Genomic DNA, 23425 nt, shown 5'->3' on the forward strand with positions numbered 1-23425 from the left:
GCTTATTTACAATATGTGCAGAACTGTGACCGCTGCATGAGAAGGGAGCAGGAGGCTGGATGCAGCGTGCAGCGCCTGCCTTCAGGGCCACGGCGCTAGTGAGACGCTCACGTACCTGTGGATGAAGCTGGGCAGGCACCAGAGGCCGGCGTCCCCTCTGCATTCCGGCTTTGGTGTCAGATGCACCTAGTTCTGAATCATTTTTTAAGATTTTCTGTATTCCTGAGACACAGAGAGAGAGAGAGGCAGAGACCCAGGCAGAGGGAGAAGCAGGCTCCATGCAGGGAGCCCGATGGGGGACCCGATCCCAGGACAGGGGTCACGCCCTGGGCTGAAGGCAGAGGCTCAACCGCTGAACCACCCGTGTGCCCCCTAGATCTAAATCTTGGCTGAATTACTTTCCATCTCTGTAACCTTGGTCAATTCTTTAACTGGTTCAGCCTTGGTTTCCTCAGATATAAAACCGTGATACCAATACCCACCATGGAGACAATTAACCGGTGGAAGTGCCTCATATAGTATGAATGCCCGACACAGGCCTAGCAATGATCTTTCCATAACTAGAGTGAAACCTAGCAACTGGGCTTTATGAATCTAAAACCTTCCATTGGACTCTAGAAGATACCCTGTCTCTCCATGGCTTCCCAGGGCCATGTTGACCCTATGTGGGAGTCCATATCAAAATCCCAATGGCATCCTGACGTGTTCCTTTCCACGTTGGAATGAACGGTGCAATCCCAGATCTTTCTCACCTAGCACAGAGCAAGAGTTCCAGTATTCATTTCAAGATTACATCCAACTGAGCCTGATTCTCCCCTTAAAACTCAGGGTCGGGCAGCCCAGGTGGCTCAGCGGGTTAGCACCGCCTTCAGCCCAGGGCGGGATCCTGGAGACCTGGGATCGAGTCCCACGTCAGTTCCCTACAGACAGGGAGCCTGCTTCTCCCTCTGCCTGTGTCTCTGCCTCTCTCTCTCTGTGTCTCTAATGAATAAATGAATAAAATTTTTTAAAACCTCTGATGAGGGATCCCTGGGTGGCGCAGCGGTTTGGCACCTGCCTTTGGCCCAGGGCGCGATCCTGGAGACCCGGGATCGAATCCTATGTCGGGCTCCCGGTGCATGGAGCCTGCTTCTCCCTCTGCCTATGTCTCTGCCTCTCTCTCTCTCTCTCTCTCTCTATCATAAATAAATTTAAAAAATTTTTTTAAAATAAAAAAAAATAAAAACCTCAGGGTCAATTCACCAAAACACAGATGGAGGTTAAAACCTTAGTTTTCCTTGCTCCCCAGATTGACAAAATATCCCCACAGGCACCAGCAAATGGAGGCTTTGGGACTGCACGGTCTTGGGAAGACCAGGGTCTTCCAGCAGCATTAAACCCATTCATTCCTAACCAGCCTGTGACCTGGGAAAACCCACTCAATCTGTGTGAGACTCAGTTTCCTCACCTACAAGTGTGTGTCACCTGGGATATCCCTCACTTTGTCTGATATTCTAAATGAAGATCATAAAGGTACATACGGAACTCAAATTTGTCAGGTCATTAGAATCACTTGGGGAAACTATTTAAAAATAAAGATGACTGGGTCCCACCCCAGACCCACTGAATCGTGGGAAGTGGGAAGATGGGATCAGGGCCTATGTTTTTGAATCAGATAACACTCATGAGAGCTTAAAACCAGTCAGAATTGAGGATATTGGCAGACATTCTCTCTAAAGATATTAGGCAACATTCTCCTCTAATGATTCCATTCCAGCCACATGGCGGGCCCTCAATAAACATTTGTACCAAGTAAACAAGTATAATGAAGCAATCATCCAATCTCCCAGCTACTAAATCAGAGCAAGACTCATCCTCTCTCCCAAACTATAGAACAAAACACACCCTCTACTCTTTTACAAATGTGACCCCAGAACCAAGAAGCCGTTTGGGGTCCATGTCCTGGACCAAGGGTCAGGAAACACACATGGTGACCCCCCAGCCAGGAACCGATTCCTGCAGACAGCTGAAAAGCCGTTGGCCTCCGCTGCCCTCAAGCTCCATGTGGGTGACATGAGGAACTTGAAGAAGGTGAAATCTAGGCTATTTCAGGTCAAAACTCTGTGATTCATGTACAACCCAGAAAGAGGCTGCTGACAGCCCCACTCCCAACCTGAAGGCTCAAGAATGGGCTTGAATCATTTTGTAGCATCATGACATTTAAAAGAAACCTCGTCCCAGTGTGTCATGGATGATTCTATTCGAGTCCCAAATAAGCACTGGGAACTTGGCTCCAGGCTTCTGGAAGGCAGTGAGCATCTGTGACTAATGACGAGCTAGAAACCCAAGGCCTACAATTTCTCACCTGGGTGATCTCATCACCACGGTGTGTGATCTGCTGGCCACCAGGGCCTGCAGTTCCCGTCTCCGGCATCTAATTCTTCATGAGCAAGGACATCTCATGCTTTCCACAGCACAGAACTTCTAAACAAGATACTTTCATTTTGAAAACAATTTTATAAATCTCAACAAATGCACAAAACCTGGCCTGATTTTCAAGCCACAAAACTGGGGGAGGGTGTTGCTAACATCCTGCGGGTGGTGAACACCAGGCTTGGAACTGAGAGAGGAGGGCCTTGCAGACCCAGCTCTGATGGGAAATAGCAGAATAACCTGGGACCTGCTCATATGGAGAGGGTGGCCTCTTCCTGGACCGTGAAGGTAAACCAGCTGACCTCTTCCAGCCCTGAAACTTGGGCTCTTTGGCAACCAGAAGCCAAAGACACAGCAAAGTGAGCATGAGAACAAATATAAAAACCCAAATGTGTGGGTCAAATACAGCAGAGGTTACGGGTAAAATAGGAGGGGAAATGGGGCTGGGAGGTCTGAATAATTCCCTCGGGCATGGAGCCTGTTGCCCTGGGGAGAACAGAGCAGGCTGGGTTAGCCCACCTCACCTGTTCTCGAAACCCAAGACCAGCTCAGGCGAGGCATTCCATGTGCACACAGCAATGGGCTGAGTTCCATCCTCCAATATTGCAACTTCTCCGCTAAATCAATCAAGGGCATGGAATGTGTTTTGTCATCAAGAATCAGGAGCGAGACTGGAGGTCAAGAAAGCGGGTGCTTCGCTGAGCTATTGCTTTCCACGCAGGGAGACCGGCCAGCTCCTGTCCTTTCCAGAGAAATCTGTGCTTAGCTTAAAAGAAACCAAAATAGACATAAAGTACTTTGCTTTTGTCTGAGCATCATTACTCTGTTTTTAGCAAAATCCAAGCCACCCCCCTCTGCAGGTCAGATGCTTTGTTGACAGCAAAGTGAGAAGAGAGAACGGGAAGTGACGGGCCTCAGCATCTCCGTCCTCGGAAACGCAAGGCTGCAAGACGCCAAACGCGCCCATCTCCCTCTCCGCCCGTGTCATCCTCTAAAAATACAGTTATTTATGTACGAGTTTCATCCCCTACAGAATACCTTTCTATTTCGCTTACTTATTTTTTTTTAACACTGAGTGTGTATGGTTTTGATAAGCAGAAACAATATTCTTCTATTTTAAAGAAGGAGGTGGCCCCCGAGGGGCCTGGGAACTATGGTAAAACGTGCTTCTCGCTGAACAAACTTCACCCACTCTCTGCATTTCTTCTTCCAGAGCTGAGATTTTGCATCACCTCAGCCTTCAAGATCCAACCACAAGACAGAGCGGAGGAGGAAATGCACAAGGGCAAGGAAACAGAAGTGGATCCTGGACAGAAATGTGCTGTCGCCCCCAGCCCCTTCCTTCCCACTCTGGGGGCTGTTTGGTGTAGGGCGGAGAAGAGCCTGTCTGGGGAATCCCAGAATCTGGGCCTGGCTTCCAGCACGGGCACCCTGGTCAGGCCGGCGGGATAGCCTGGTGCACCCAGCTCCAAGGCCTTCTGGGTCACACACTGCTGTCCTCAGCCCTTAGAAATTCTTCATGGAGAAAGGACGGAGGCCAGTGGTCTTTCCCAGCTCCCAAGTTCCACCCAGGGCCCTGGAGGTCGAAGGGCCGCGATGTGGTCCAGTACAGACAGTGCTGGAAAAGGAAAAGGAAGGAATGTTTGTATGATAGAAACTATACCGAGAAAATTTGTTATCCAATAAAAAATATACAAACTGAATTTTATAACCTTTTGTTTTAATGGAATTGCCTGCAATAAGATTCTACCTTTATGAAAATACAAATAATAGAACTGTCTCTTTTTAAGCTCCCATTTGTTCTTTTATGTAATATTCACATCTCATCAGTGATTCTCAAGTTTCCAGCAAACACAAGACCCTGGGGGAGCCAAGGCTAGCCCGACCATCGCCTCTGCCTTTAATCGGGGGATTAGGGAAAACGCCTGTAACTAAAATATTATAATCCTAGTGGTGAGTGTTTGTGGTGAGCCAAGCCCTTTTCATGAGAATTAACTCATTTAATCCCCTAATAGGCTCATTTAAAGGCTCTTGTTTTAGATCCGTTTTACCAGTAAGGAAATTGAGACACAGAACAATTAAATAGCCTTCTCCTGGTCTCTCTGCTGGCCAGGGCTGGGCGAGGGCCCAACCAGCTCAGTGGAAGGCCTGGCTCATCTGCAGAACCCAGCTCTGGCATTTCCGGGTCCCAGACCCCAGAGAGCTGCTCCATACACCATCCCAGTCCTGCCCCGGGCCCAGTTTCACGTACAAAGTAGGAAACTAACAGTTCCGATCTCATGGACATGTAAGTACTAAACGAGCTAATGCCCAGCACACAGGAAGCACTCGGTATAGGCTGTTATTAACAAAGTTCTATAAGAAATAAATTCCATCTGTGTTGATTAAAAAGCCTTCCTGTGAAACACAGCATGTGTGCCTGAGCCGCAAAAATTGATTTCTTTTTTGGAATAATTTTCATTGTTTTTCTAAATGGAAGTCCTACATGTGAGGTGGAGGGGAGATGGAGAAGTCTCATTTTTCTCATTTTTCATGGAGGTCTGTGAGTCAGACCAGAAACTGATTTTTTTTTAATTTTTATTGATTTATGATAGTCACACACACACACACACACACACACACAGAGAGGCAGAGACATAGGCAGAGGGAGAAGCAGGCTCCATGCACCAGGAGCCCGACGTGGGATTCGATCCCGGGTCTCCAGGATCGCGCCCTGGGCCAAAGGCAGGCACTAAACCGCTGTGCCACCCAGGGATCCCCATAAACTGATTTTTTTTAAACCGAAGGTACTGGGGCGCCTGGGTGGTTCAGTTGGTGAAGCATCTTTGGCTCAGATCATGGTCCCAGGGTCCTGGGGTTGAGCCCCATGTCCTGCTCGCTCTCTCTCTCTCTCTCTCTCTCTCTCAAATAATTAATAAAAATTTTTTAAAAAGTGAAGGCCAGGGATCCCGGGGTGGCTCAGCGGTTTAGCACCTGCCTTCGGCCCAGGGGGATCCCAGGGTGGCTCAGCGGTTTAGTACCTGCCTTCGGCCCAGGGCCTGATCCTGGGGTCTGGGGATCGAGTCCCACATCAGGCTCATTGCATGGAGCCTGCTTCTCCCTCTGCCTGTGCCTGTGCCTGTGCCTCTGTCTCTCTCTCTCTCTCTCTCTCTGTGTCTATCATGAATAAATAAATAAAATCTTTAAAAAAATAATAAAATAAATAAAAAGTGAAGGCCATGTAAATTTGCTATGTCCAAATGCTCAGGTGGGTATGAGCAAAATGAGCCTAACCCACGACCAGCTGCTCCAGGGGCTTGAGCGCTGACTTGGGGGCTGGGACCACCATCCTGCCTGCATTTAATCCCAGAAATAATATGTGGTGTTTTAAACAGTACCACAGAGTACTTTGACAATTCTTCGTAAATTTAAAAAATAAAAGTAATAAATTCTTGCTGGAGGAAATTGGAAAACGTCAAAATGAATAAAGAAAAAGAAACCAAAAAGCACTGTTCTCATTTTGTGTATTTTCTTCCTGCCTTTTCTTTCTGGCATGTGTATATATATATATATTTAAAATCTATTTGTTTTTTGCATTAAAAAAACAACATTCCTCTGAAACATTATTTTGAAAATAAAGACCAGGACAAAGAAACACTTAATTCCACTGCCCAGACATAACTGCCACTAATATTTCTTTGTACAGCCTTCTGTATATATTATAAACATATATTACAAGTAGACATGCTCATTTGTATAGTTTTTGAAAAAAGAATCATTCAAATTTATACAAACAACACTATTTAACAAAACATGTCATGTTGTGACTTGTGTCTTCCACTTATAGCAGGAGCACGTACTCCTAGCACAGCCAGTAACTAGGAAACATGGAGGGTGACCTACAGACAAGGGCACAGCCCTCAGGGTCGTTGCAGGAAGCCATCACCCTTACCTGGCTTCATGAAACTCAACAAACTAGACTTTTGGTTACAAAGACTTAAGGCGAACACTGTGCCTTTCATTTCTAAAAGTGCCCAGAGGGACATGAGACCTGCATGCTGAGCCTTGGGGAGGGTAAATGTTCAATTTAGCACCAATAGAAATGATTATTACCATCCTGTAATAATAGTGGGTAACTTTACAGTGCACGCCCTGGTACCAGACCCGGTTCTAAACACTCCCCACATTAACTAGATACTCACGATGTGCCTATTGTCCTCATCTCACAGGCAAGGAAGCAGAGACACAGGTAGAATAAGGAACTCGCCCAAGGTCACTCGGTTAATGAATGCTGGAGCCAGGATTCGAACCAGCACGATGCCTCTAGAGCCGAGGTTCCCCAGTTTTGCCGTGTATCAGGATTGCTTCGAAAGGCCCAATGTCCAAGCTGCACCATCACGGAGACTGAACATCAGGGCGACGGCAGCCCCGAGTCCCTGGGCGTTGGCGCCCGCAGCTTCGAGGCCTGTCCCCCAACCAGTGCGGAAGCTGGTTTCCAGCAAGCCGGGGCCAGCACAGAAGCAGTGACGCGGCTTCCCTGGGAAGTGAGTGACAGTCGATCACATCTTGGAGAAATGTGTGGTTGTGGTGCCTCATGCACACCGTGCAGTCTACACTGAGCCGTCGGCCAAGGCTGAGTCCACGGCTAGGAGCAAGCTGGTCTGAGAAGGTCCGTGTGCGCTAGAGTTAGGTCTTCCCCCGGGGACCACGTGTCCCGGTTTCCCTTGGGCCAGTCCTGGTTTTCATCTACTGCCCTGACATAATTATCAATAATACCTTCTTACATTCTCGAGAATGTCCTGGTTTGGGTGATCAATCACTGTCACCGCGCCTCTTACCCACTGAGACCTTTGCTCTTGACTCATTGCCTTGATCCCTGTTCTAAACAAACTTTTTTTTGTCATGTCCCTTCCCCCAATTATATAGAAGCTCCATAAAGACAAGGAGCCTATCTTCTCATTCCTGATTTACGCCCTGCAGAGAGCACAGAGCCGGGGAGGGCGGTGAGCTCAGTGTCTCTTGAATAACTCCAGTGAGCAGGACCTCAAGGAAGTCATTCTTCAATCAGAAAACAAGGGACAGGGAACAGCCTGGACAACTCAGAGTGCCCTGCTCAGGGGAACACTCAGGGCACAAGGCCCACCAATCAGACTTCAGAGTCACAGCAGCAACGATGGGTCCTTTGGAATGAATACCCAGTGGGGAAGGGGTAGACCTGGGAACAGCTAAAGAAACTCTCACCCGACCTCCACCCAAAGGACGGCTGCCCAAAGACTTAAAGAACAACACTGGGGCCACTCTGACCTGGATATGAAAAGAAAGTGACATGGCAGGGAGCCTGGGTGGCTCAGTGGCTAAGCATCTGCCTTGGGCTCAGGTCATCATCTCAGGGTCCTGGGATAGAGTCCCACATCGGGCTCCGGCTCAGCAGGGAGTCTGCTTCTCCCACTCCCTCTGCTGTTCCCCTCACTTGTGCTCCCTGGGTCTCTCTCTGTCAAATAAATAAATAGGAAAGGAAAGGAAAGGAAAGGAAAGGAAAGGAAAGGAAAGGAAAGGAAGAAAAGAAAGAAAAAAAAAGAAAAGAAAAAAGAAAAGAAAAGAAAAGAAAAGAAAAGAAAAGAAAAGAAAAGAAAGAAAAAAGAGAGTGACTTGGCTTTGAACCCCAAGTGAGCGGAACAGACTGCCTGAACATTGTTGCACATGAATCTTTGGCCTCCGATCTCAAAAGAAGGACAATGCTCACCCACACAGCAGTTCAATACAGGTGCCTGGGGTAAGCGGGGGGCACCCTTTCCATCTCGGGGTCCCCACCATCCCCAGAGCCCAGGGCCCTCTGCTAGATGCCTGCTCCCAGCCAGCGGGCTTGCAGGACAACTGTCCCTTCTATTGGCCGGCCCCTGGCTTACATCATCTCTGCTGCATTCTATTGGCCAAAGTCGGTCACGTGCCACAACTAACTGCAAGGGAGACTGGGAAGTGTAGTCCGTGAGCCCAGGAGGACCTGGAAATCGATTAGGTAGATAGGGAGATACAAGATCTTCCTAGAAATGAAAGTAAAAAGTAAAAAAAGGTGTGTATTCATGGACTGCTGTCCTAACAAAGTGCCACAAACTGGTGGCTTACAACCACAGAAATGTGTCATAGTCTGGAGGCTGGAAGTCTGAAAGTCTGAAATCAGGGTGTCAGCAGAGCAGCGCTTCCTCTGATGGCTCTGGGAGAAAATCCGTCCCATGCCTTTGTGGCGGTGTCTGGTGTCACCTGGCTTGCGGCACCCATCTCCAGCCTATGCGTCCCCCAACACACGGCGTCCTCCTTGTGTGTCCCTGTGTCTCGCCTCTTCTCAAGGACCCTGATCAGACTGGATTGTGGACCCCCTACACAATCTGCAGAGACTCTATTTCTAAGTCAGCCCACATTCATGGCTACTAGGGCTTAGGGCTTGGATATAGATCTTTGCAGGACACTATCAACCCATAAGAAACAAAAGGTATGAACTTTTCTTTCTTTTTTTTTCTTAAGATTTATTTATTTAGGGATGCCTGGGTGGCTTAGTGGTTAAGCGTCTGCCTTTGGCTCAGGGTGTGATCCCAGAGTCCTGGGATCGAGTCCCACATCGGGCTCCCTGCATGGGGCCTGCTTCTCCCTCTGCCTGTGTCTCTGCCTCTCTCTGTGTCTCTCATGAACAAATAAATAAAATCTTTTAAAAAAAGATTTATTTATTTATTGGGGATGGGGGCAAAGGAAGAGAGAGAGTCCTAAGCAGACTCTGCACTCAGCATGAGTTCAACATGGGGCTCAATCTCACCACCCACGAGATCACCACCTGAGCCAAAACCAAGAATTAGTGGCTTAACTGACTGTGCCACCCAGGCGCCCCATGGCACAAACTTTTTAAAGGTGCCTGAGATGTTCTCACACTGCCTCCAGAAAGATCATCATAATTTGCATAGAACTAGCAGGACAGGAGAGGACAGGTATTATCTCACCTTTCACAAACCGAGGAGCAGTATTTTGTTTCCCTTCCTTGGTTTTATTACCTTGATTTTTGCAACCTTGAGAAGTGGACAATGGCACCTCATTTTCGTTCTGATAGGTACCCCTTCAGGAGAGACATAGAAAGTGTAAGAGTGCTCCAGAATCCTGTCACCCAGGCTCGGGAAGTGAAGGGTGTCTGCTGGGCAGTGAGCTGCCACCCCAGGACACACCCCAAGCAGGGCCTTAGGAAATCATAACTGGCAGTCCTTAGGTGCTGAGATGGTTCTTTTCCTGCAAAAAGCAAACATCAGAAGGCAGGGAGGACAAAAATTTCCATTTATTCAACTGAAATTAATGTTTCCAGCGAGGAGGCCTGGATGGCTTTGTGCAGACAGCCAGCTGCTGAGGTGGCGAGCCTCGTCTGGTCTGCTTGTCACACTGGCAAGTTGGGTCTAATGGTCACGAGCGATGGATGCAGCAGTGACACTGGGAGCCAGCTCCTGGAGGCCACGAGTGCCATCGCACGTCAGGACACTGTGTGCTCAGTGCAAAATTACTCTGCGCCCGTGAATTATTCATCCCAGCCACCTTAGGATATGCGATCACATCCCAGGCAGAGTGTCAGCCAGGGAGAAATGGGTCAATGTAATTTGTAGTCTCGATTTCTGTCATCGTTTGGGTCATCACCGTCCTCTCATAACTCTCCATCTCCCTGCCGGATTCTGATCAGAGGGACATGTCAGGACCCAGTTGGAACACCTCTGCCTTCCTCCCGACTGCTCTCTCCGGTGACAAAGCGCTAGTGTGTTTGTGATACATATTTCATTACCTTTGAGTGCAAGTAATTGCTACGGTTATTTCTGTTGACCTTAGAAGAGCCAGCATCGGGACGCCCGCGTGGCTCAGCGGCTGAGCGTCTGCCTTCGGCTCAGGGCATGATCCTGGGGTCCTGGGATTGAGTACTGCATCAGGGGCCCCCTGCAGGGAGCCCGCTTCTCTCTCTAGGTGTCTCATAAATAAATAAACAAAATATTAAAAAAAATAAAAAAGAACCAGCTTCTTTGCCAGCAGAATAATGTCCCTGAGGACTAGAAGAGCAGTTGCGAGCCTGTACCAGCGGGCCTAGGCCAGTCACGGAGGAGCACAGAGGGCAGCAGCCGGGTGGGGCCACGTCACTGAGCTCTCATTGGCTGGGCTGTTGCCAGGCAAGGGGAAAGTCTGCCTTGGTCCCCTTTGCTGGCTGGTGGCAGTGCCAGAGAACGCCCCCTTCAGGGCTGCCCCACTGCATTTTAAGTGAGGTTTCCACTCTCTTCATCTTTTTTTTTTTTTTTTTTTAGATTTTATTTATTTATTTGAGAGAGAGCGAGAGGGAGCATGAGTGGGGTGAGGAGCAGAGGGAGAAGAAGCAGGCTCCCTGCTGAGCAAGGAGCTCGGTGCGGGGCTCCATCCCAGGGCTCTGGGATCATGACCTGAGCCAAAGGCAGACACTTAACCCAGGGTGCCACACAGGTGCCCCTTTCATATTTTCTTAAATACATGTTTTCCTGTCCTTTATTTTGAGCATGGTTTGAATTTTTAGGCACCATCGTATCTGTGCTCCCAGAGGAGGTGGGTGGGAACCCACTTCTCACCCCACAGCATACCTGTTGCTTTCATGGCGCCACCTTCTCTGAGAATGAGACAATCTCCCTCTCTGCTCCATGGAGTGAGTCAAGAATCCCACCCCCACCACTCACTCCCAGGAAAGCCTGAGAACCCCAGCTATAACCAAAGCAGGGAGGTCAATAGGATAAATAGAAATGGAAAAAAAAAAAAAAAAGAAAGAAAAAGAAAAAGATGTGTAATTGCCAAGCTGATCTCCACTGAATTAAAGATTTTTGTAATTAGAGATTCAAGGTGGGCTCCAGGCAGGCTGGAGCCAGAAATGTGGAGTGCCTCAGAACGTATTCCCAAAACGTATTCCCAGAACGAGAGGCTGCATCGCTGACCTAAAGCCATTGAAAGTACTCAAGGCTTGAACCCCCCTACATTGGGTCCAAGTCTACCGCTCAAAGAGTCTACCTGTGGCTCCCACCTCCCTTTAGCCTTTCAACACAGATGGGACACTGACCGACTTCCCCCAGAGCACAAGGATAGACCTCACAGGTAATCAGATACAGTGAGAAGGCTGGATTGCTCCTGAGCCCATTGACTTTCCCAAGACATAGGTTGGACCCCACAGCCATTCATGTTGACCCTGACATAATCCAGTCTGTTGGCCTGCGGAAGGCAGTGGTCAAGCATGTGCACTGCAGCACAGCCTGCCCCAGGGCCTCCTCCATGAGACAGAGCCAGATTCCAGCAAAGCTCTACCACTCCCAAGCTCTGCACTCTCAGGTGAGCAGCATATCTGCTCTGAACCTTGGCTTTCTCACCTGCAGAATGGAGAACAGATGAACTTACCTAGAGCACTGAGTCGTGAGGATGCAAGGAGGTAGTGGAAATTTGCAAAGTGATTCTTTTAAAGCGTAGGGACTAGACTGGGAAACACTCAGGGCTCAAAAGTCTCCAACAGCCCCAGATCCCTCAGGATATATCCAGAGTCCCTACTCTCACCCCCAGAGCTCTGCAGGATCTGACCCTGCTACCTCTCTGACCACACATCAGTCATGATGACCTCTGTGCTCCTCTGGGACACCCCAGGCTAAGCCATTCTCACCTCCAGGCTTTGTACTTGCTACTCCCACTCCCCAAAACACGCTTCCCCAGATGCCTTCGTGCTTCCTGCACTCACTTCCTTGGGGTCCCCACTGACATCCCCACTCAGAAGAGCCCCCCCACCACTCCTGCTTCTGAGTCCCCTCCTCCTCCTCTTTCTCTCTCCAGAGACCCCATCACCACCTGGCACACTTTGCATGGACCATTTATTTATTGCCTGCTAACCCCTCTGGGACGTTAGCCAGGTAGGAGCAGGAATGCTAGCCTGTCTTGGTTGGCCCCAACCCTGGTGTCTATCATGGAGTAGGCAGGGGTCTGGAGCTACTTAGGAGGTAGGATGGGGGCCTGATGCTTGACTGGCTGCGGTGGAGGAAAAGGGGATGCAGAGCACTCCCACATTTCTGGCTTAGGCAGTCTGGGCCCAGGGCACATCACCATGAGGCAACCTATCTGTGAGGTGCTCCCCACCCATGGTCTCCGTGCTCCCCAGCCAGGCACAGGAACTGCTGTTTGAAACTAAGGAGGGAAGAGTCTGATTTGGACATGCGGGGGAGGTAAAGATGATGGAGGGCTAGCATATGCTCTTAGCTGCTTGGAAGAGAGCTAAGCCCAAACACGTAGATGGGGGAAGGGACTAGCTGGAGAAGCTGGGACTAAGGGGGACTTTGGGGATTCTGGACATCAGCAGGGCCACTTAGAGCCAGATGACACAGTGTGGCATGGCACTGAGGGCTCATTCTCCAAGAAGACAGCCTCAGTGTGTCCGGGGCGGGGGGGCATGAGTGCAGACATTGGCTCTTGTTTGAGGGTCCCTGACATCAGAGACTGTCTCTTTGAGGGTATTTAGGGTGGGCAACATCAAATCACAGTGGGATGGCTGGGAGGGATGGGGTCCTCCTGAGTTACCACCTGGATTGTGAGCCAGCGTGACGTCCCTTGGAGATGTGGGGCCACCTTAGTGAAATTTGGAGTAAGGACTGGAGGTCCTGTGGGTATTGGTGGGGTAGAGGGAGGGACTTTGGGCAACTGCTATTCTGTAAGTTGTGACATTCGGTGGCACGTGTGTGAAGTGGCCATGCTTACCCCTGTACCACCACAGCTACTCATGCACACCAACACCAACTCGCCCCATACAACCACTTACACCAGGCTTTCTCAGTCTCTGCACTATTGACATTTTGGGCAAATGATTCTACTTTGTCATTGTTCTGGCTTACATTTTAGGATTTTGTAAATATGCATAACAGAGCACTACTGTTAATGTTCCTAAGCATCCAGTTCAGTGACATTGAGCACAGTCACATGGTTGTTCAACCATCATCACCATCCCTACCTCTAGATGCTTTTCCTTTTCATCTTGCAAAACCGGAACCCTGTCCCCATCACACCCTAACTGCCCCTTCTCCCTTGATGCAGCCCCTGGCTCCCACCACCTACTGTCTCTGTGACTGTGACTGCGCTAGGGGCCTCATATAAGGGGACTCCTACAGTAGTTGTGACTGGCTTATCGCCGTTAGCGTCATGTCCTCAAGGTCCATCTGTGTTGTGTCCTATGTCACAATTTCCTTCCTCTAAAGCTGAATATTCCTCCCCACTGGGGAGCCATCCTGCACACTGTAGGATGTTGAGCAGCCTCTGCCTACTAGATGCTAGCACCATTTCCTTCCCCCCAACGATGGCAACAAAAATGGCTCCAGTCTTTACCGAACATCTCCTGGGAACCAAGTCTACCCCCAGGTTGAGAGCCGCCGCTCCGGGCACACTCACCTCTGATGAGTCAAGTCTCCCCTGTGTATGCCTGAGTGCCCCAAGGCGCAACCACACCTCTGCCAAGCGGTAGAGGCCCTCAGGAATGTGTACCTAGCTCGGATCCCCAAACTCATCCCACACATTTCTCCCATAAGAATCACCTAATAACATTAGGGCTGATTTTCACAATAGCCACCTTTAATAACAAAAAAAAAAAAAAAAAAAAAGTCTCTTATCTTAAATCCACATTAAGCATATGGCAAGCCATGTGCTGGCTGCATTGCCTCCTGCAAACCGAATGCTGGCCTCTTGTTTTCTACCCTCCATCTGGGGAGACATAAATCCTACTTAGAGTCAAACCCCAGGAGATCCGAGAAGCATGTGAGAGTCAGAGATAAACAGGCCTGCTTTGCCCTTGGACACATAAGCTGGATTTTCTTTAGTAATCCACGGAAACAGCCGAGCGAGGAAACCTTACAGCACAACCCATAACAACACACACACACACCCCAAAAAGAGTGAGTCTGGCAGTCCAGGAGGCTGACAGCCACAACTCGGGCAGTGTTTCAGCCTGCCCCCCCCACCCCCTTCAGGCCTGCCAGCACAGCTCCGTTTTGATCTGCACAAATTCCCGGTTTCCACTCAAGCCCCACATAGCTCTGCTAATGCACATCAGTCCTCAGACAAAATCTTTTATTTCCCAGTAAGCCTGGAATAAAAAAGATGAATTTGTAGGGGCTTTGGGAATGAAAAAGAGACACCGGAGCCCCTCAAGATTATCTTGGCAGAGGATGGATTTCCTTTGCTCCTGCATAGTTCGTCAGGCATTGATTAAGAGTCATGGAATTTTGGAATTGCAATCAATCGGACAAATAAACCTCCCTTCCAGGGCCAGAATGGAACTGAGGAGCGGCGGTCGTCCAGCTTTTGTTGGAACACCCCAGAAGGGTGGTAGATTTGCCCCAGTTCTTGTAGCCCTCCTCGCATCCCCTGTCCTCTGTCACGTGACTCGTGACTTGTGGCTCTTCCCACGGAGTGGAGCACGTGCTCCCCTGACCCTTGACTTCTTCGCGTTTGGCCTGGGGGCTTGTTTTGGCCAATGGGCCGGGTGGAGTGGCTGAAGTGGGGGCTGGGAGAGAGCTGGGAGGTCACCTCTTTCTCCAGAGCCAGCAGCCACCCCATCCAGCCCGCAGACCTGGGCCTTGTGGCTGCGCTAAGCCGTGAGGCGCATCCTTGCAGGGCCGATAGCTGGCCAGTCCGGGCAGGGCTGGCTCCCGCCTCCGAGCGGGCTCCGAGGCCTTGGTGCTGCTCTTATGCAGAACCAGGTGACTGTGCAGAGGGGGGAAGCACAGCCCCACCAGGCAACATCGTCTTTGCTAACGCCACCTGTTATCGGAGGGTGGCTTTTGTGTTGTGCGGACTTTGCCTCTCTCCACCTGGCCCTGGTTGGGACCAGCCACTAAAGCAACCCAAACAAGGGGGATCTGTACTGGATTCGGTGGCACTTCCCACTATCTTGTGACAGCTCTTGAGCCTTCCCTCCCTCTTTGGGAGGCTGGAGGAGACACCTGTTACGGTGTCTCTACGGAGACTTGCTCCAGGCACGTGGGGTATATATGGCAACCCAGCATTTCATAGCGAGTGAGAGATGGTCAAGCTGGGGGCAGGTCATATTATGGAGAAGACAGAGTCCCCCATGGCAACCCGGCAGCTCTGGTGACCCTTCCCTCCAGCCCTTTCCCTTTCTCGGCTCCCATCACAAGTGACCTGTCTTGAACCGATGCTTGCACACCTGTGTTCATGGCGGCACAACTCGGGACCTCCAAAAGCTGGGAGCAACCCCAGTGTCCATTGGCGGATGGATGGATGGATGAACTAAATGGGGCCCGTCCGCACAGGGCCTATTACTCAGCCTTGAGAAGGAAGGACATCCCGACACCTGCTACGACACGGATGGAGGTTGAGGACGCGGTGCTCCGTGAAGTAAACCACTGAATAAAAAGACCAGTCCTGGAGGATCCCACTTACACGGGGCTCCTAGAATTGTCATTTATGGGGACAGAGAGTCACACCAGGGGCTAGGGGAGGGGGTGGGGAGTTGGCGTTTAATGGGGACAGAGTGTCAGTTTGGGACGATGACAACACTCCGGTGGTGAAGGTCGCACAGCAGAGTGAATGTGCTCAGTGCCACGGAACTGTGCACGTAATGGTTAAAATGGTAAATTTCACATTATGCCTCTTACCAAATTCTTCAAACACAACCTGTCCCGTGTCCCAGTTCCTGGGGCCCAGCTCCCGCCTGGTGTCAGACAGCAGAATCCGAGCTCGGGTGTGCCCGGGAGGAGCGGGCACTGGTTCCTGTCTTTCTCTGCGTCCGCGGGAATCTCCAGTGCTGGGGGGGGGGGGAGCCCCCTGGGGCCCGCAGGTAGGGAGAGGCGGGGGATGGAGAGAGCGCCCGGGTGCTCCTGACTCCACACCGAGCCGCGGCGGCCCGCTGGGAGGTGGGAGGTGGGAGGTGGCAGGCGGTGTCCGAGGCCCGGGAGCCTCGCTAGGGACAGCCAGACAGGGGGGCACACCAGTGAGAGAAGACCGCGGAGAGGCGCAGGGAGGGAGCAGGGAAGGAACCACAGACCCGGACTCAGGCTCCAGGGCGGCCTTGGCGGCTGAGTCAGGGCAGCACCGACCTCCCTGAGACGCCAGGCTCAGCGGTTGAGCTTCTGCTCAGGGCATGACCTGGGGTCCAGGATTGAGTTCTGCATCAGGCTCCCCGCAAGGAGCCTGCTTCTCTCTGCCTGTGTCTCTGCCTCTCTCTCTGTGTCTCTCAGGAATAAATAAATAAAATCTTAAAAAAAAAAAAAAAAAAAAACAATGCTAAGCCCGTCATCACTTAGCAAGGGTTTCACTAATATCAGTCCTTCTGGCGTGAGCTCTGTCCCGTGCGACCCCCGGCCTCCCTGGAGCGTGGGTGGACCAGAACGGCCTTCTGACAAGAGGCTGCAGCAAAGGTAACAGGGTGTCACGTCCATGCCTCGGTCGCCAATGGCCCAGGCTTCCGTCCTGCTGCCACCCTCGCTGGGCCTCCCTCCGGCCCTCCCGCCTGCTCGCCCCCGTGAGCCAGGCTGCCGCGTGGTGAGCTGCTCCGTGGAGAGGCCCACGTGGCCGGGAACTGAGCGAGGCCTCAGCCCGACAGCCGGCGAGCAACGGGCGCCCCAGCAGCAGCTCAGGGGAGCAAGGGAGCAAGTCCGTCCCGGTGCAGCCCCGAGATGGGCCTGCAGCCTGCGGAGGGACCAGATGCCAGGAGCCGCCTGCCACACCAGCTTCCTGACACCAAAACTGAGTGATGACAACTGCGCCTTTCAGCCATTTCCTCTGAGCTAATTTGTGACCCAGCCGTAGGGACCTAACACGGCCTGTGCCCCTGGACTCCATCCGATCCTGTCGCTTGTGACCTTGTCTCCCAGACATCCTCCCAGCCCTCGACCCCACTCCTCGGTCTCCCCCACATTCTGCCTCCAGCATCACCACACACACACACACACACACACACACACTCACACACACTTTCTCTGATACCTGTTGGTTGAGACAGGATCGGGGACAGAACTCAGTGTGAGGGGGGCACCCGCAGGAGGGAGCTGCACGAAGTCTAGAGTCGGCTCCTAGAGGCGGGGACGGGCCGCTCTTGGTTCAGCACCGGCAGGAGAGGGGCCTCCGACCCTCTGTTCTTTAAGCAGAAGCATCTCTGGGGAACATCAGCTTCGGGCTTCTGAGCCTCTGCTCCCACGGCCAGAGCCCCGCCTTCCTCTGGCTGCAGACACGCAGAAGTACAGCCACTCCTCCGTTTACTTGGGTGTCCAGGAATCACGAGTGTTTGACCCCCACACACAATTTCACTTGGCCCACAGTTTGGTCTCCGAGGAAAAGACGTTGGCATCTAAGGTCTCGCGACGAAGTTTGGACCCTTGAGGGCGAGGCTGTGGGGGCCGCTGTGCTGGGCGGAAGGCGGGGAAGGAGCCCAGGGCTTGCTCTGACAGGCTGAGCCACTTTGGAAGAGGCCCTGCCCGTCAGGGGGTCTCAGCCATAGCCCTGTCGGGGGTCTGCCGTGGGAGACCTCAACAACGTAAGGGGTGCGTGCCCTTCTCTTCTGGCTTGGCTTTAGCAGACCTAAGCTACTGCAGGCCACAGGCCCTGGCTGTGGAGCTGAAAGCCTCTTTCACTGGGAAGAAGCACACTGCCCCTCGGGTTCACCGCTCCGTCTCTTGTGATTTGGGTTGTCATGAGTTGACTCCTGAGAGTCTGAGCACTAAAGGGCTGCATCTGGGTCTGTGACATGGAGAGCTGCCCCCCTGAGCTGGTCCCCCTCCCGGTTGCTGAGCACGTCAAGGCTTATCCCTCATGGTGTCATCCTTGTATTGTCACGATGCCCTCCTCACTTTAAAAGAACAACCTTTGGGGGATCCCTGGGTGGCTCAGCGGTTTGGCGCCTGTCTTTGGCCCGGGGTGCGATCCTGGAGACCCGGGATCGAGTCCCACGTCAGGCTCCGGGCATGGAGCCTGCTTCTCCCTCCTCCTGTGTCTCTGCCTCTCTCTCTCTCTCTCTCTCTCTGTCTATCATAAATAAATAAATAAATCTTTAAAAAAATAAATAAAAGAACAACCTTTGCTTGACCCTACTGCTTGAGAACTTGTCTCTGAGATTCCGTCTGGCTCTGAAGGGCACCCTAGGAGGTAGACTATAAATCTGGAGTCCTCATGACATTTAGATCCATTAATCCATCAAAAGAAGATTTGCTACCTCTTAGTGTCCAGAGAGAGACCGGAAATCCCCTCATCCACATGCTCGCATGGAGGCTCAAGCACAATTAATTCTGCTCAGCACTTTGTATCGGGATCTTCAGGAATTCATGGATGTGTGCACTCTGACCTGTGCCTTATCACTTGTGGCTGTACCAACACAGGAAACCCAGCCCAAGGAGTTGGTTACCAGGTGCCTTTGCCTGTCCTCAGACAGTACATGAGGGACCAGGTAATCCTGAAATGATGAGACTATAAACCACACTACAGGGTCCAAACAACTTCCCAGACTGGGAATTCTCTGAAAGCTATTGTCAGCGCTTAGGCTAGGCCTGGCAATGCACGGATGAACAGGTGAATGAGTGGGTGAATGGATAGATGAGCGGGTGCATGGGACGATGGATGGGTGGGGAGGCGGAAACATGGCTGGATGCTTGGGTGGATGGGAGGATGGGTGGGTGCATGGATGAACAGATGAATACATGAATCTCTGGTTAGGGAACAAAAATTCTTGCCCAGAATCCACTACCCAAGAGCCTTGTAACTTCCCTCATTTGTAAAATGGGGTAAGGGTAGTTCTTTATATTCCATAAGGTTGTTGTGCGAATGAAGTCAGATGATGTAAATAAGGTTTTCTGGCCACCTCTGTAGAATTATACCAATGAGAGAAAGTGCTGTCCCAAAGAAAATGTTTTCTTCAGCCTAATAACCACTCCTAGGAACATCAGTTGCTTCAATCAACGACTTAACAAATCCTCTTGGGGGAAACAGCCCTTTCTGAGTTCGTTAGAGGTGGAATTCAGAGCAACGGCGACTTGGTTGACAAGTTGTCTGACCTCGGACAGGCTCCACCTGTACATCCTACAAGACTGTGAGCTCACAGAGGGCAGGCACTGGGTCTTAGACCTATAATCCTCCTTGTCGGTAAAAATGAGTAACTATGGGCACTCAGATACCTACTGCAGTGATTTCAATAAAATACCTATAGTATTTTTTTTTAAAAGGTATAGCTTTACAAAAAGACAGCAATGTAGACATGCTAGAGTGAAGTGCCACGTGTGAACTGTGTCCTTATATAATTGTGTCTTGGGCAGCCTGGGTGGCTCAGCAGTTTAGCACCTGCCTTCAACCCAGGGCATGATCCTGGAGTCCCGGGATCGAGTCTTGTGTCGGGCTCCCTGCACGGAGCCTGCTTCTCCCTCTGCCTGTGTCTCTGCCTCTCTCTCTCTCTCTCTGTCTCAAATAAATAAATAAAATCTTTTAAAAAATTGTGTCCTTATACAACTTAGAGACTGACATTTGATGGGGCTTTTTCCCCCACATAAGCCCCATTTTCAAGATGGACACGGAGCTTACAAGAGAGTGTGAGGGGAACGGGGACGGGGACGGGGAGGGGTGTCTGTGAGACAATGTGTGCAAAGGGCCTGAGGCAGGACTCAACAGAAAAAATGCTTGATCCATAGCAGCTTATTATGGTCACGATGATTTGGGGTTCAGGCCTGCCACTGTGATCCCAGATCCTCTGTCCTCTTTCCCTGTCTCATTGGCCTCCTCTGTCCTTTGGATGGGATGGAAGGTGGTGAGGGTGGTGGTCCAGATCAGAGCGCGATGGGAGCATGGCAGCCAAGCAGGAGGAGCTAAAACCTCTGCACTGACACCCCTGTCCCCCCTTCTTCCTCAATTTGGACCCTGCGCAGCCAGACCCCAGCTGCTGGTGCTGGAGGGTCCAGTGTTTGCTTCTTCTGGGTGTGTGCTAGGGCACAGAGGTGTCCCTGGACATGGTTTGGGGCTCTAGACCCAGGCTGTCAGGCCCAGCTGGGAAAGGAAGTGGGAGCCACGGTCATCAGCATGCACAGGCTTGTCCTCAGAACACCCCCAATGTGCTGGCAGGCCGCCTGCTGCAGGGCTCACTGGGGGACAGGATCGAGGGAACACAGTGGCAGTTTTTAATGCATGACAGCTCTGTGAAAAGGGCATAGCATTTACTTTAGCAAATTTGGGACTGAGGATTGGTGAACTGACCAAAGTTGGTAAATATCAAGGGTTAAACAACAGGCCCCCATTATCAACCCTGATGCCGAGTTACAGACACCACGCTTTCTAAAGGACAGGAGCTAGGGGTCAGGATGGACTCGCGCATTAGAATTTCTAATATCACAATTCACACTTGGGGATAAAATGAAACAGCTCTATTTTAACCGTGCACCTTCCCCAAGAGCTGGACCTCAAATGATCTCTAATTATTACAGAAATCTCTGATTTCTGGGCCAGCTTCCAAGGCTGCTATTACGGCTGTTCATCAGCGGCAGCGGCAGCCGGGCCCTGGGCTGACTGTCCGAGAAGTCAGACGCAGGGCCTGGAAGCCAGGCGAGGCCCGCTGGGGGTTCAGGACCCTGCCCGCGCTCCGGGGACGCGATGAGGAGGCATCCCGAGATGCAAGATGTCCAGCCCCCTCCCTGGTCGCACAGAGAAGGCAGACTGGGGCCTGCAGCCAGCACCCGGACAGGGGTCACAGGGTCCAGGTGGCCTCCGGCTCGCTGACCACCTTCCCTGAGAGGTTTTCACTCCGGAGCCTCCCTCCCGCTTACCTCCCCCCTCCCCAGGGAGAGGATGTGTCCTTGGTTGCCAACATCTCGGGGACCGTTGTGGCTCTCCAGGGTTGCCAAACGTCCCTCGATGTGCACAAGGTGTCACTGCGATGGTTCGCGGTCTGTGTCAACGCGGCTGAGCCGTGGTGCCCGCGCCAGCCCAGGTGCTGCCGTGAAGGTATGTGGTTCGACCAGGGTGACATTAAAGTCCGTAGAGTTTTAGGCAAAGGCGCAACCCTCTCTAACGTGGGAGGGCCTCATCCAAGCAGCTGAAGGTTTTAGGAGAAAAGCTGAGCTCCCCAGAGAAGAAAGGAATTCAGCCTCAGATGCCTCTGGGCTCGAGAGTCAACAGCTGCTCCTGGAGTTTCCAGCCTGTGGCCTGTCCTACAAGTTTCAGGTGTGCCAGTCCTGTGGTCTCGTGAGCCAGCTCCTTAAAATCTCTTTCTGTCTCTGTCTCTCTCTGTGTATATATATCCTCTTGGTCTCTCTCGCTCTGGAAAACCATGATTGATACAGCCATTCTGCCCCAAATGCCACCAAGGACCCCCAGAGAGCCACCAATGACCTGGGTCAGCCCCACACAGCCCTCCTGTTCCCTGCCTCTAAGATGAAGAGTCGGGTTGGACTAAATGTGATTCTCGACATTAAGAGTAAATCCCGAGAGGCACCTGTGGGAAAGCACCTGCCGTGTAGAGGCCACAGGTGTTCCAGGTCATAGAAGGAGACCCTCGAAGCCAGCCTGTGTGCCTGTCCCCCTGCCCCCAACCGCAGCAGCCCTTGTGCACATTGCTGCAGCCCTATCCCCAGGCCCGTGGAGGCTCAGATCTCTGGTTAGTTGTCGAGACCGGATTGGTCCAGGCAACAAAGAAAGCAAATGTGTGCAGTATGACGGTCCCATGGTGGATTTCTGGCCTGTGTTTCCTAATCATACCATCCTGGGGGCGTGCAGGGAGGGTGTGTGTTCTCAAACTTTGGGACATCGCTCTGCTTAGGAGCGTGGTTGCAGACAGAGCATGGAGAGCCCAGGCAGGAAGGCTGGTACCGAGGAGCAGGTGTCTATGCTACTTCCTCCAGACCAGGCCGGGCCTACGTCACATGTCCCCTTGGGAGAGCCTGAGTGTTTAGATAGCTGGGCTCTTCTTGGGTGGCTTGACGCCAGAGAAAGTTAATGTTCTTAATTCGATAAAGTTTATTGGGGTCCTTTTCCACTGTAAGTGCAATACTCACTTATTGATGGGACAGAAATAGGTCCCGCACTGTGCTAGGTGCTGGGGACAGCAGGGTGACACGTGGGTGACACAGTCCCCGACTTCAAGCAAGTGACAGCCGTAATCGAGAAAGGGGGCCCTGACCCACGTTTCTAGCCTGGAGGCCCCTTCACTGCTGCTGAGTGTGTGGGACCCTCCCTGCACAGCGTCCCCCTCGCTTCCCCACTCTTGGGCCCCACCCAGGCCTGCCCTGCAGCCCCCTGAGAAGGAGGCCTGGCTTGCCCTCTCTGAACAGAGCCACATGGGGCAGGGCGGGTGTAGGACGTACAGGGGACGAACCGTGCAGAAGCACTTTCCACGCCGTGAGCTCGGTGCCAGGCTCGCATTCCCGTCAACCGTGTCTTGGAAAACACTCTTGTCATCCTTGTCTCTGTTCTTGGGAGTTGGATCCAGGCCCAGCTCTGTCCTCCTTTTCTTTATTCCCCGTCTAGTGATGATGCTGTCTGAGAGCCCGGCTGCCCGGGGAAGGAGGCTAAGCTAAGACCACGGCTGGGGGGCGGGGGGGGCGGGGGGGGCGCTGATCCCAAGCTTGCTCCCCTGCAGCTCGGGCCTTGGCACATTTTTGAGGTTCCCAGTACATCTTCCCAAGGAGCCTCCTCTGAAAAGGCGGGATTCATTTCCACGCCCAGCACCAGCACAGCCAGGGGACCTCGGCTTCTCCAGCTGTTCGCCCTTGGGGCTCCTCTCATGGGACCCCCCAGGGCCAGGCTCCCCACGCCCCCACCCCGCTTCAGCCCACCCCGCAGTCCCCACGAATTCCCCTGAGGGGCCGTGCCCCCTCAGTGCACAGCCAGGGAGGGCATCTGGGTGCCACCCGGAGACAGCAAACGAGGTCTGGTCCCAACCAAGGTGACGTCCTCATACGAGAGGCAGATGAGCTAGCTTGGTTTTCAAGTATTATTGTTGATTGCGGTAAATTACACATAACATAGAGTTTATCATCTTGACCATGTGAGCAAGCTG

General features: G+C 51.9%; 1 protein-coding gene across 1 annotated transcript in view; it reads right to left on the minus strand.

The window, feature by feature from the left end:
• The window catches only part of RPTOR (regulatory associated protein of MTOR complex 1), a 333192-nt gene extending 332987 nt beyond the window's left edge, over positions 1 to 205 (minus strand). The window contains exon 1 of the mRNA XM_025468265.3: positions 116 to 205. Coding sequence (XP_025324050.1) covers positions 116 to 163 — 48 coding nt within the window. The 5' untranslated portion in view covers positions 164 to 205. The remainder of the gene's footprint in view (positions 1 to 115) is intronic.
• Positions 206 to 23425: the final 23220 nt, after the last annotated feature.

The sequence above is a fragment of the Canis lupus genome, chromosome 9 (assembly GCF_003254725.2).
Source record: "Canis lupus dingo isolate Sandy chromosome 9, ASM325472v2, whole genome shotgun sequence".
In the NCBI taxonomy this organism is placed as follows: domain Eukaryota; kingdom Metazoa; phylum Chordata; class Mammalia; order Carnivora; family Canidae; genus Canis; species Canis lupus.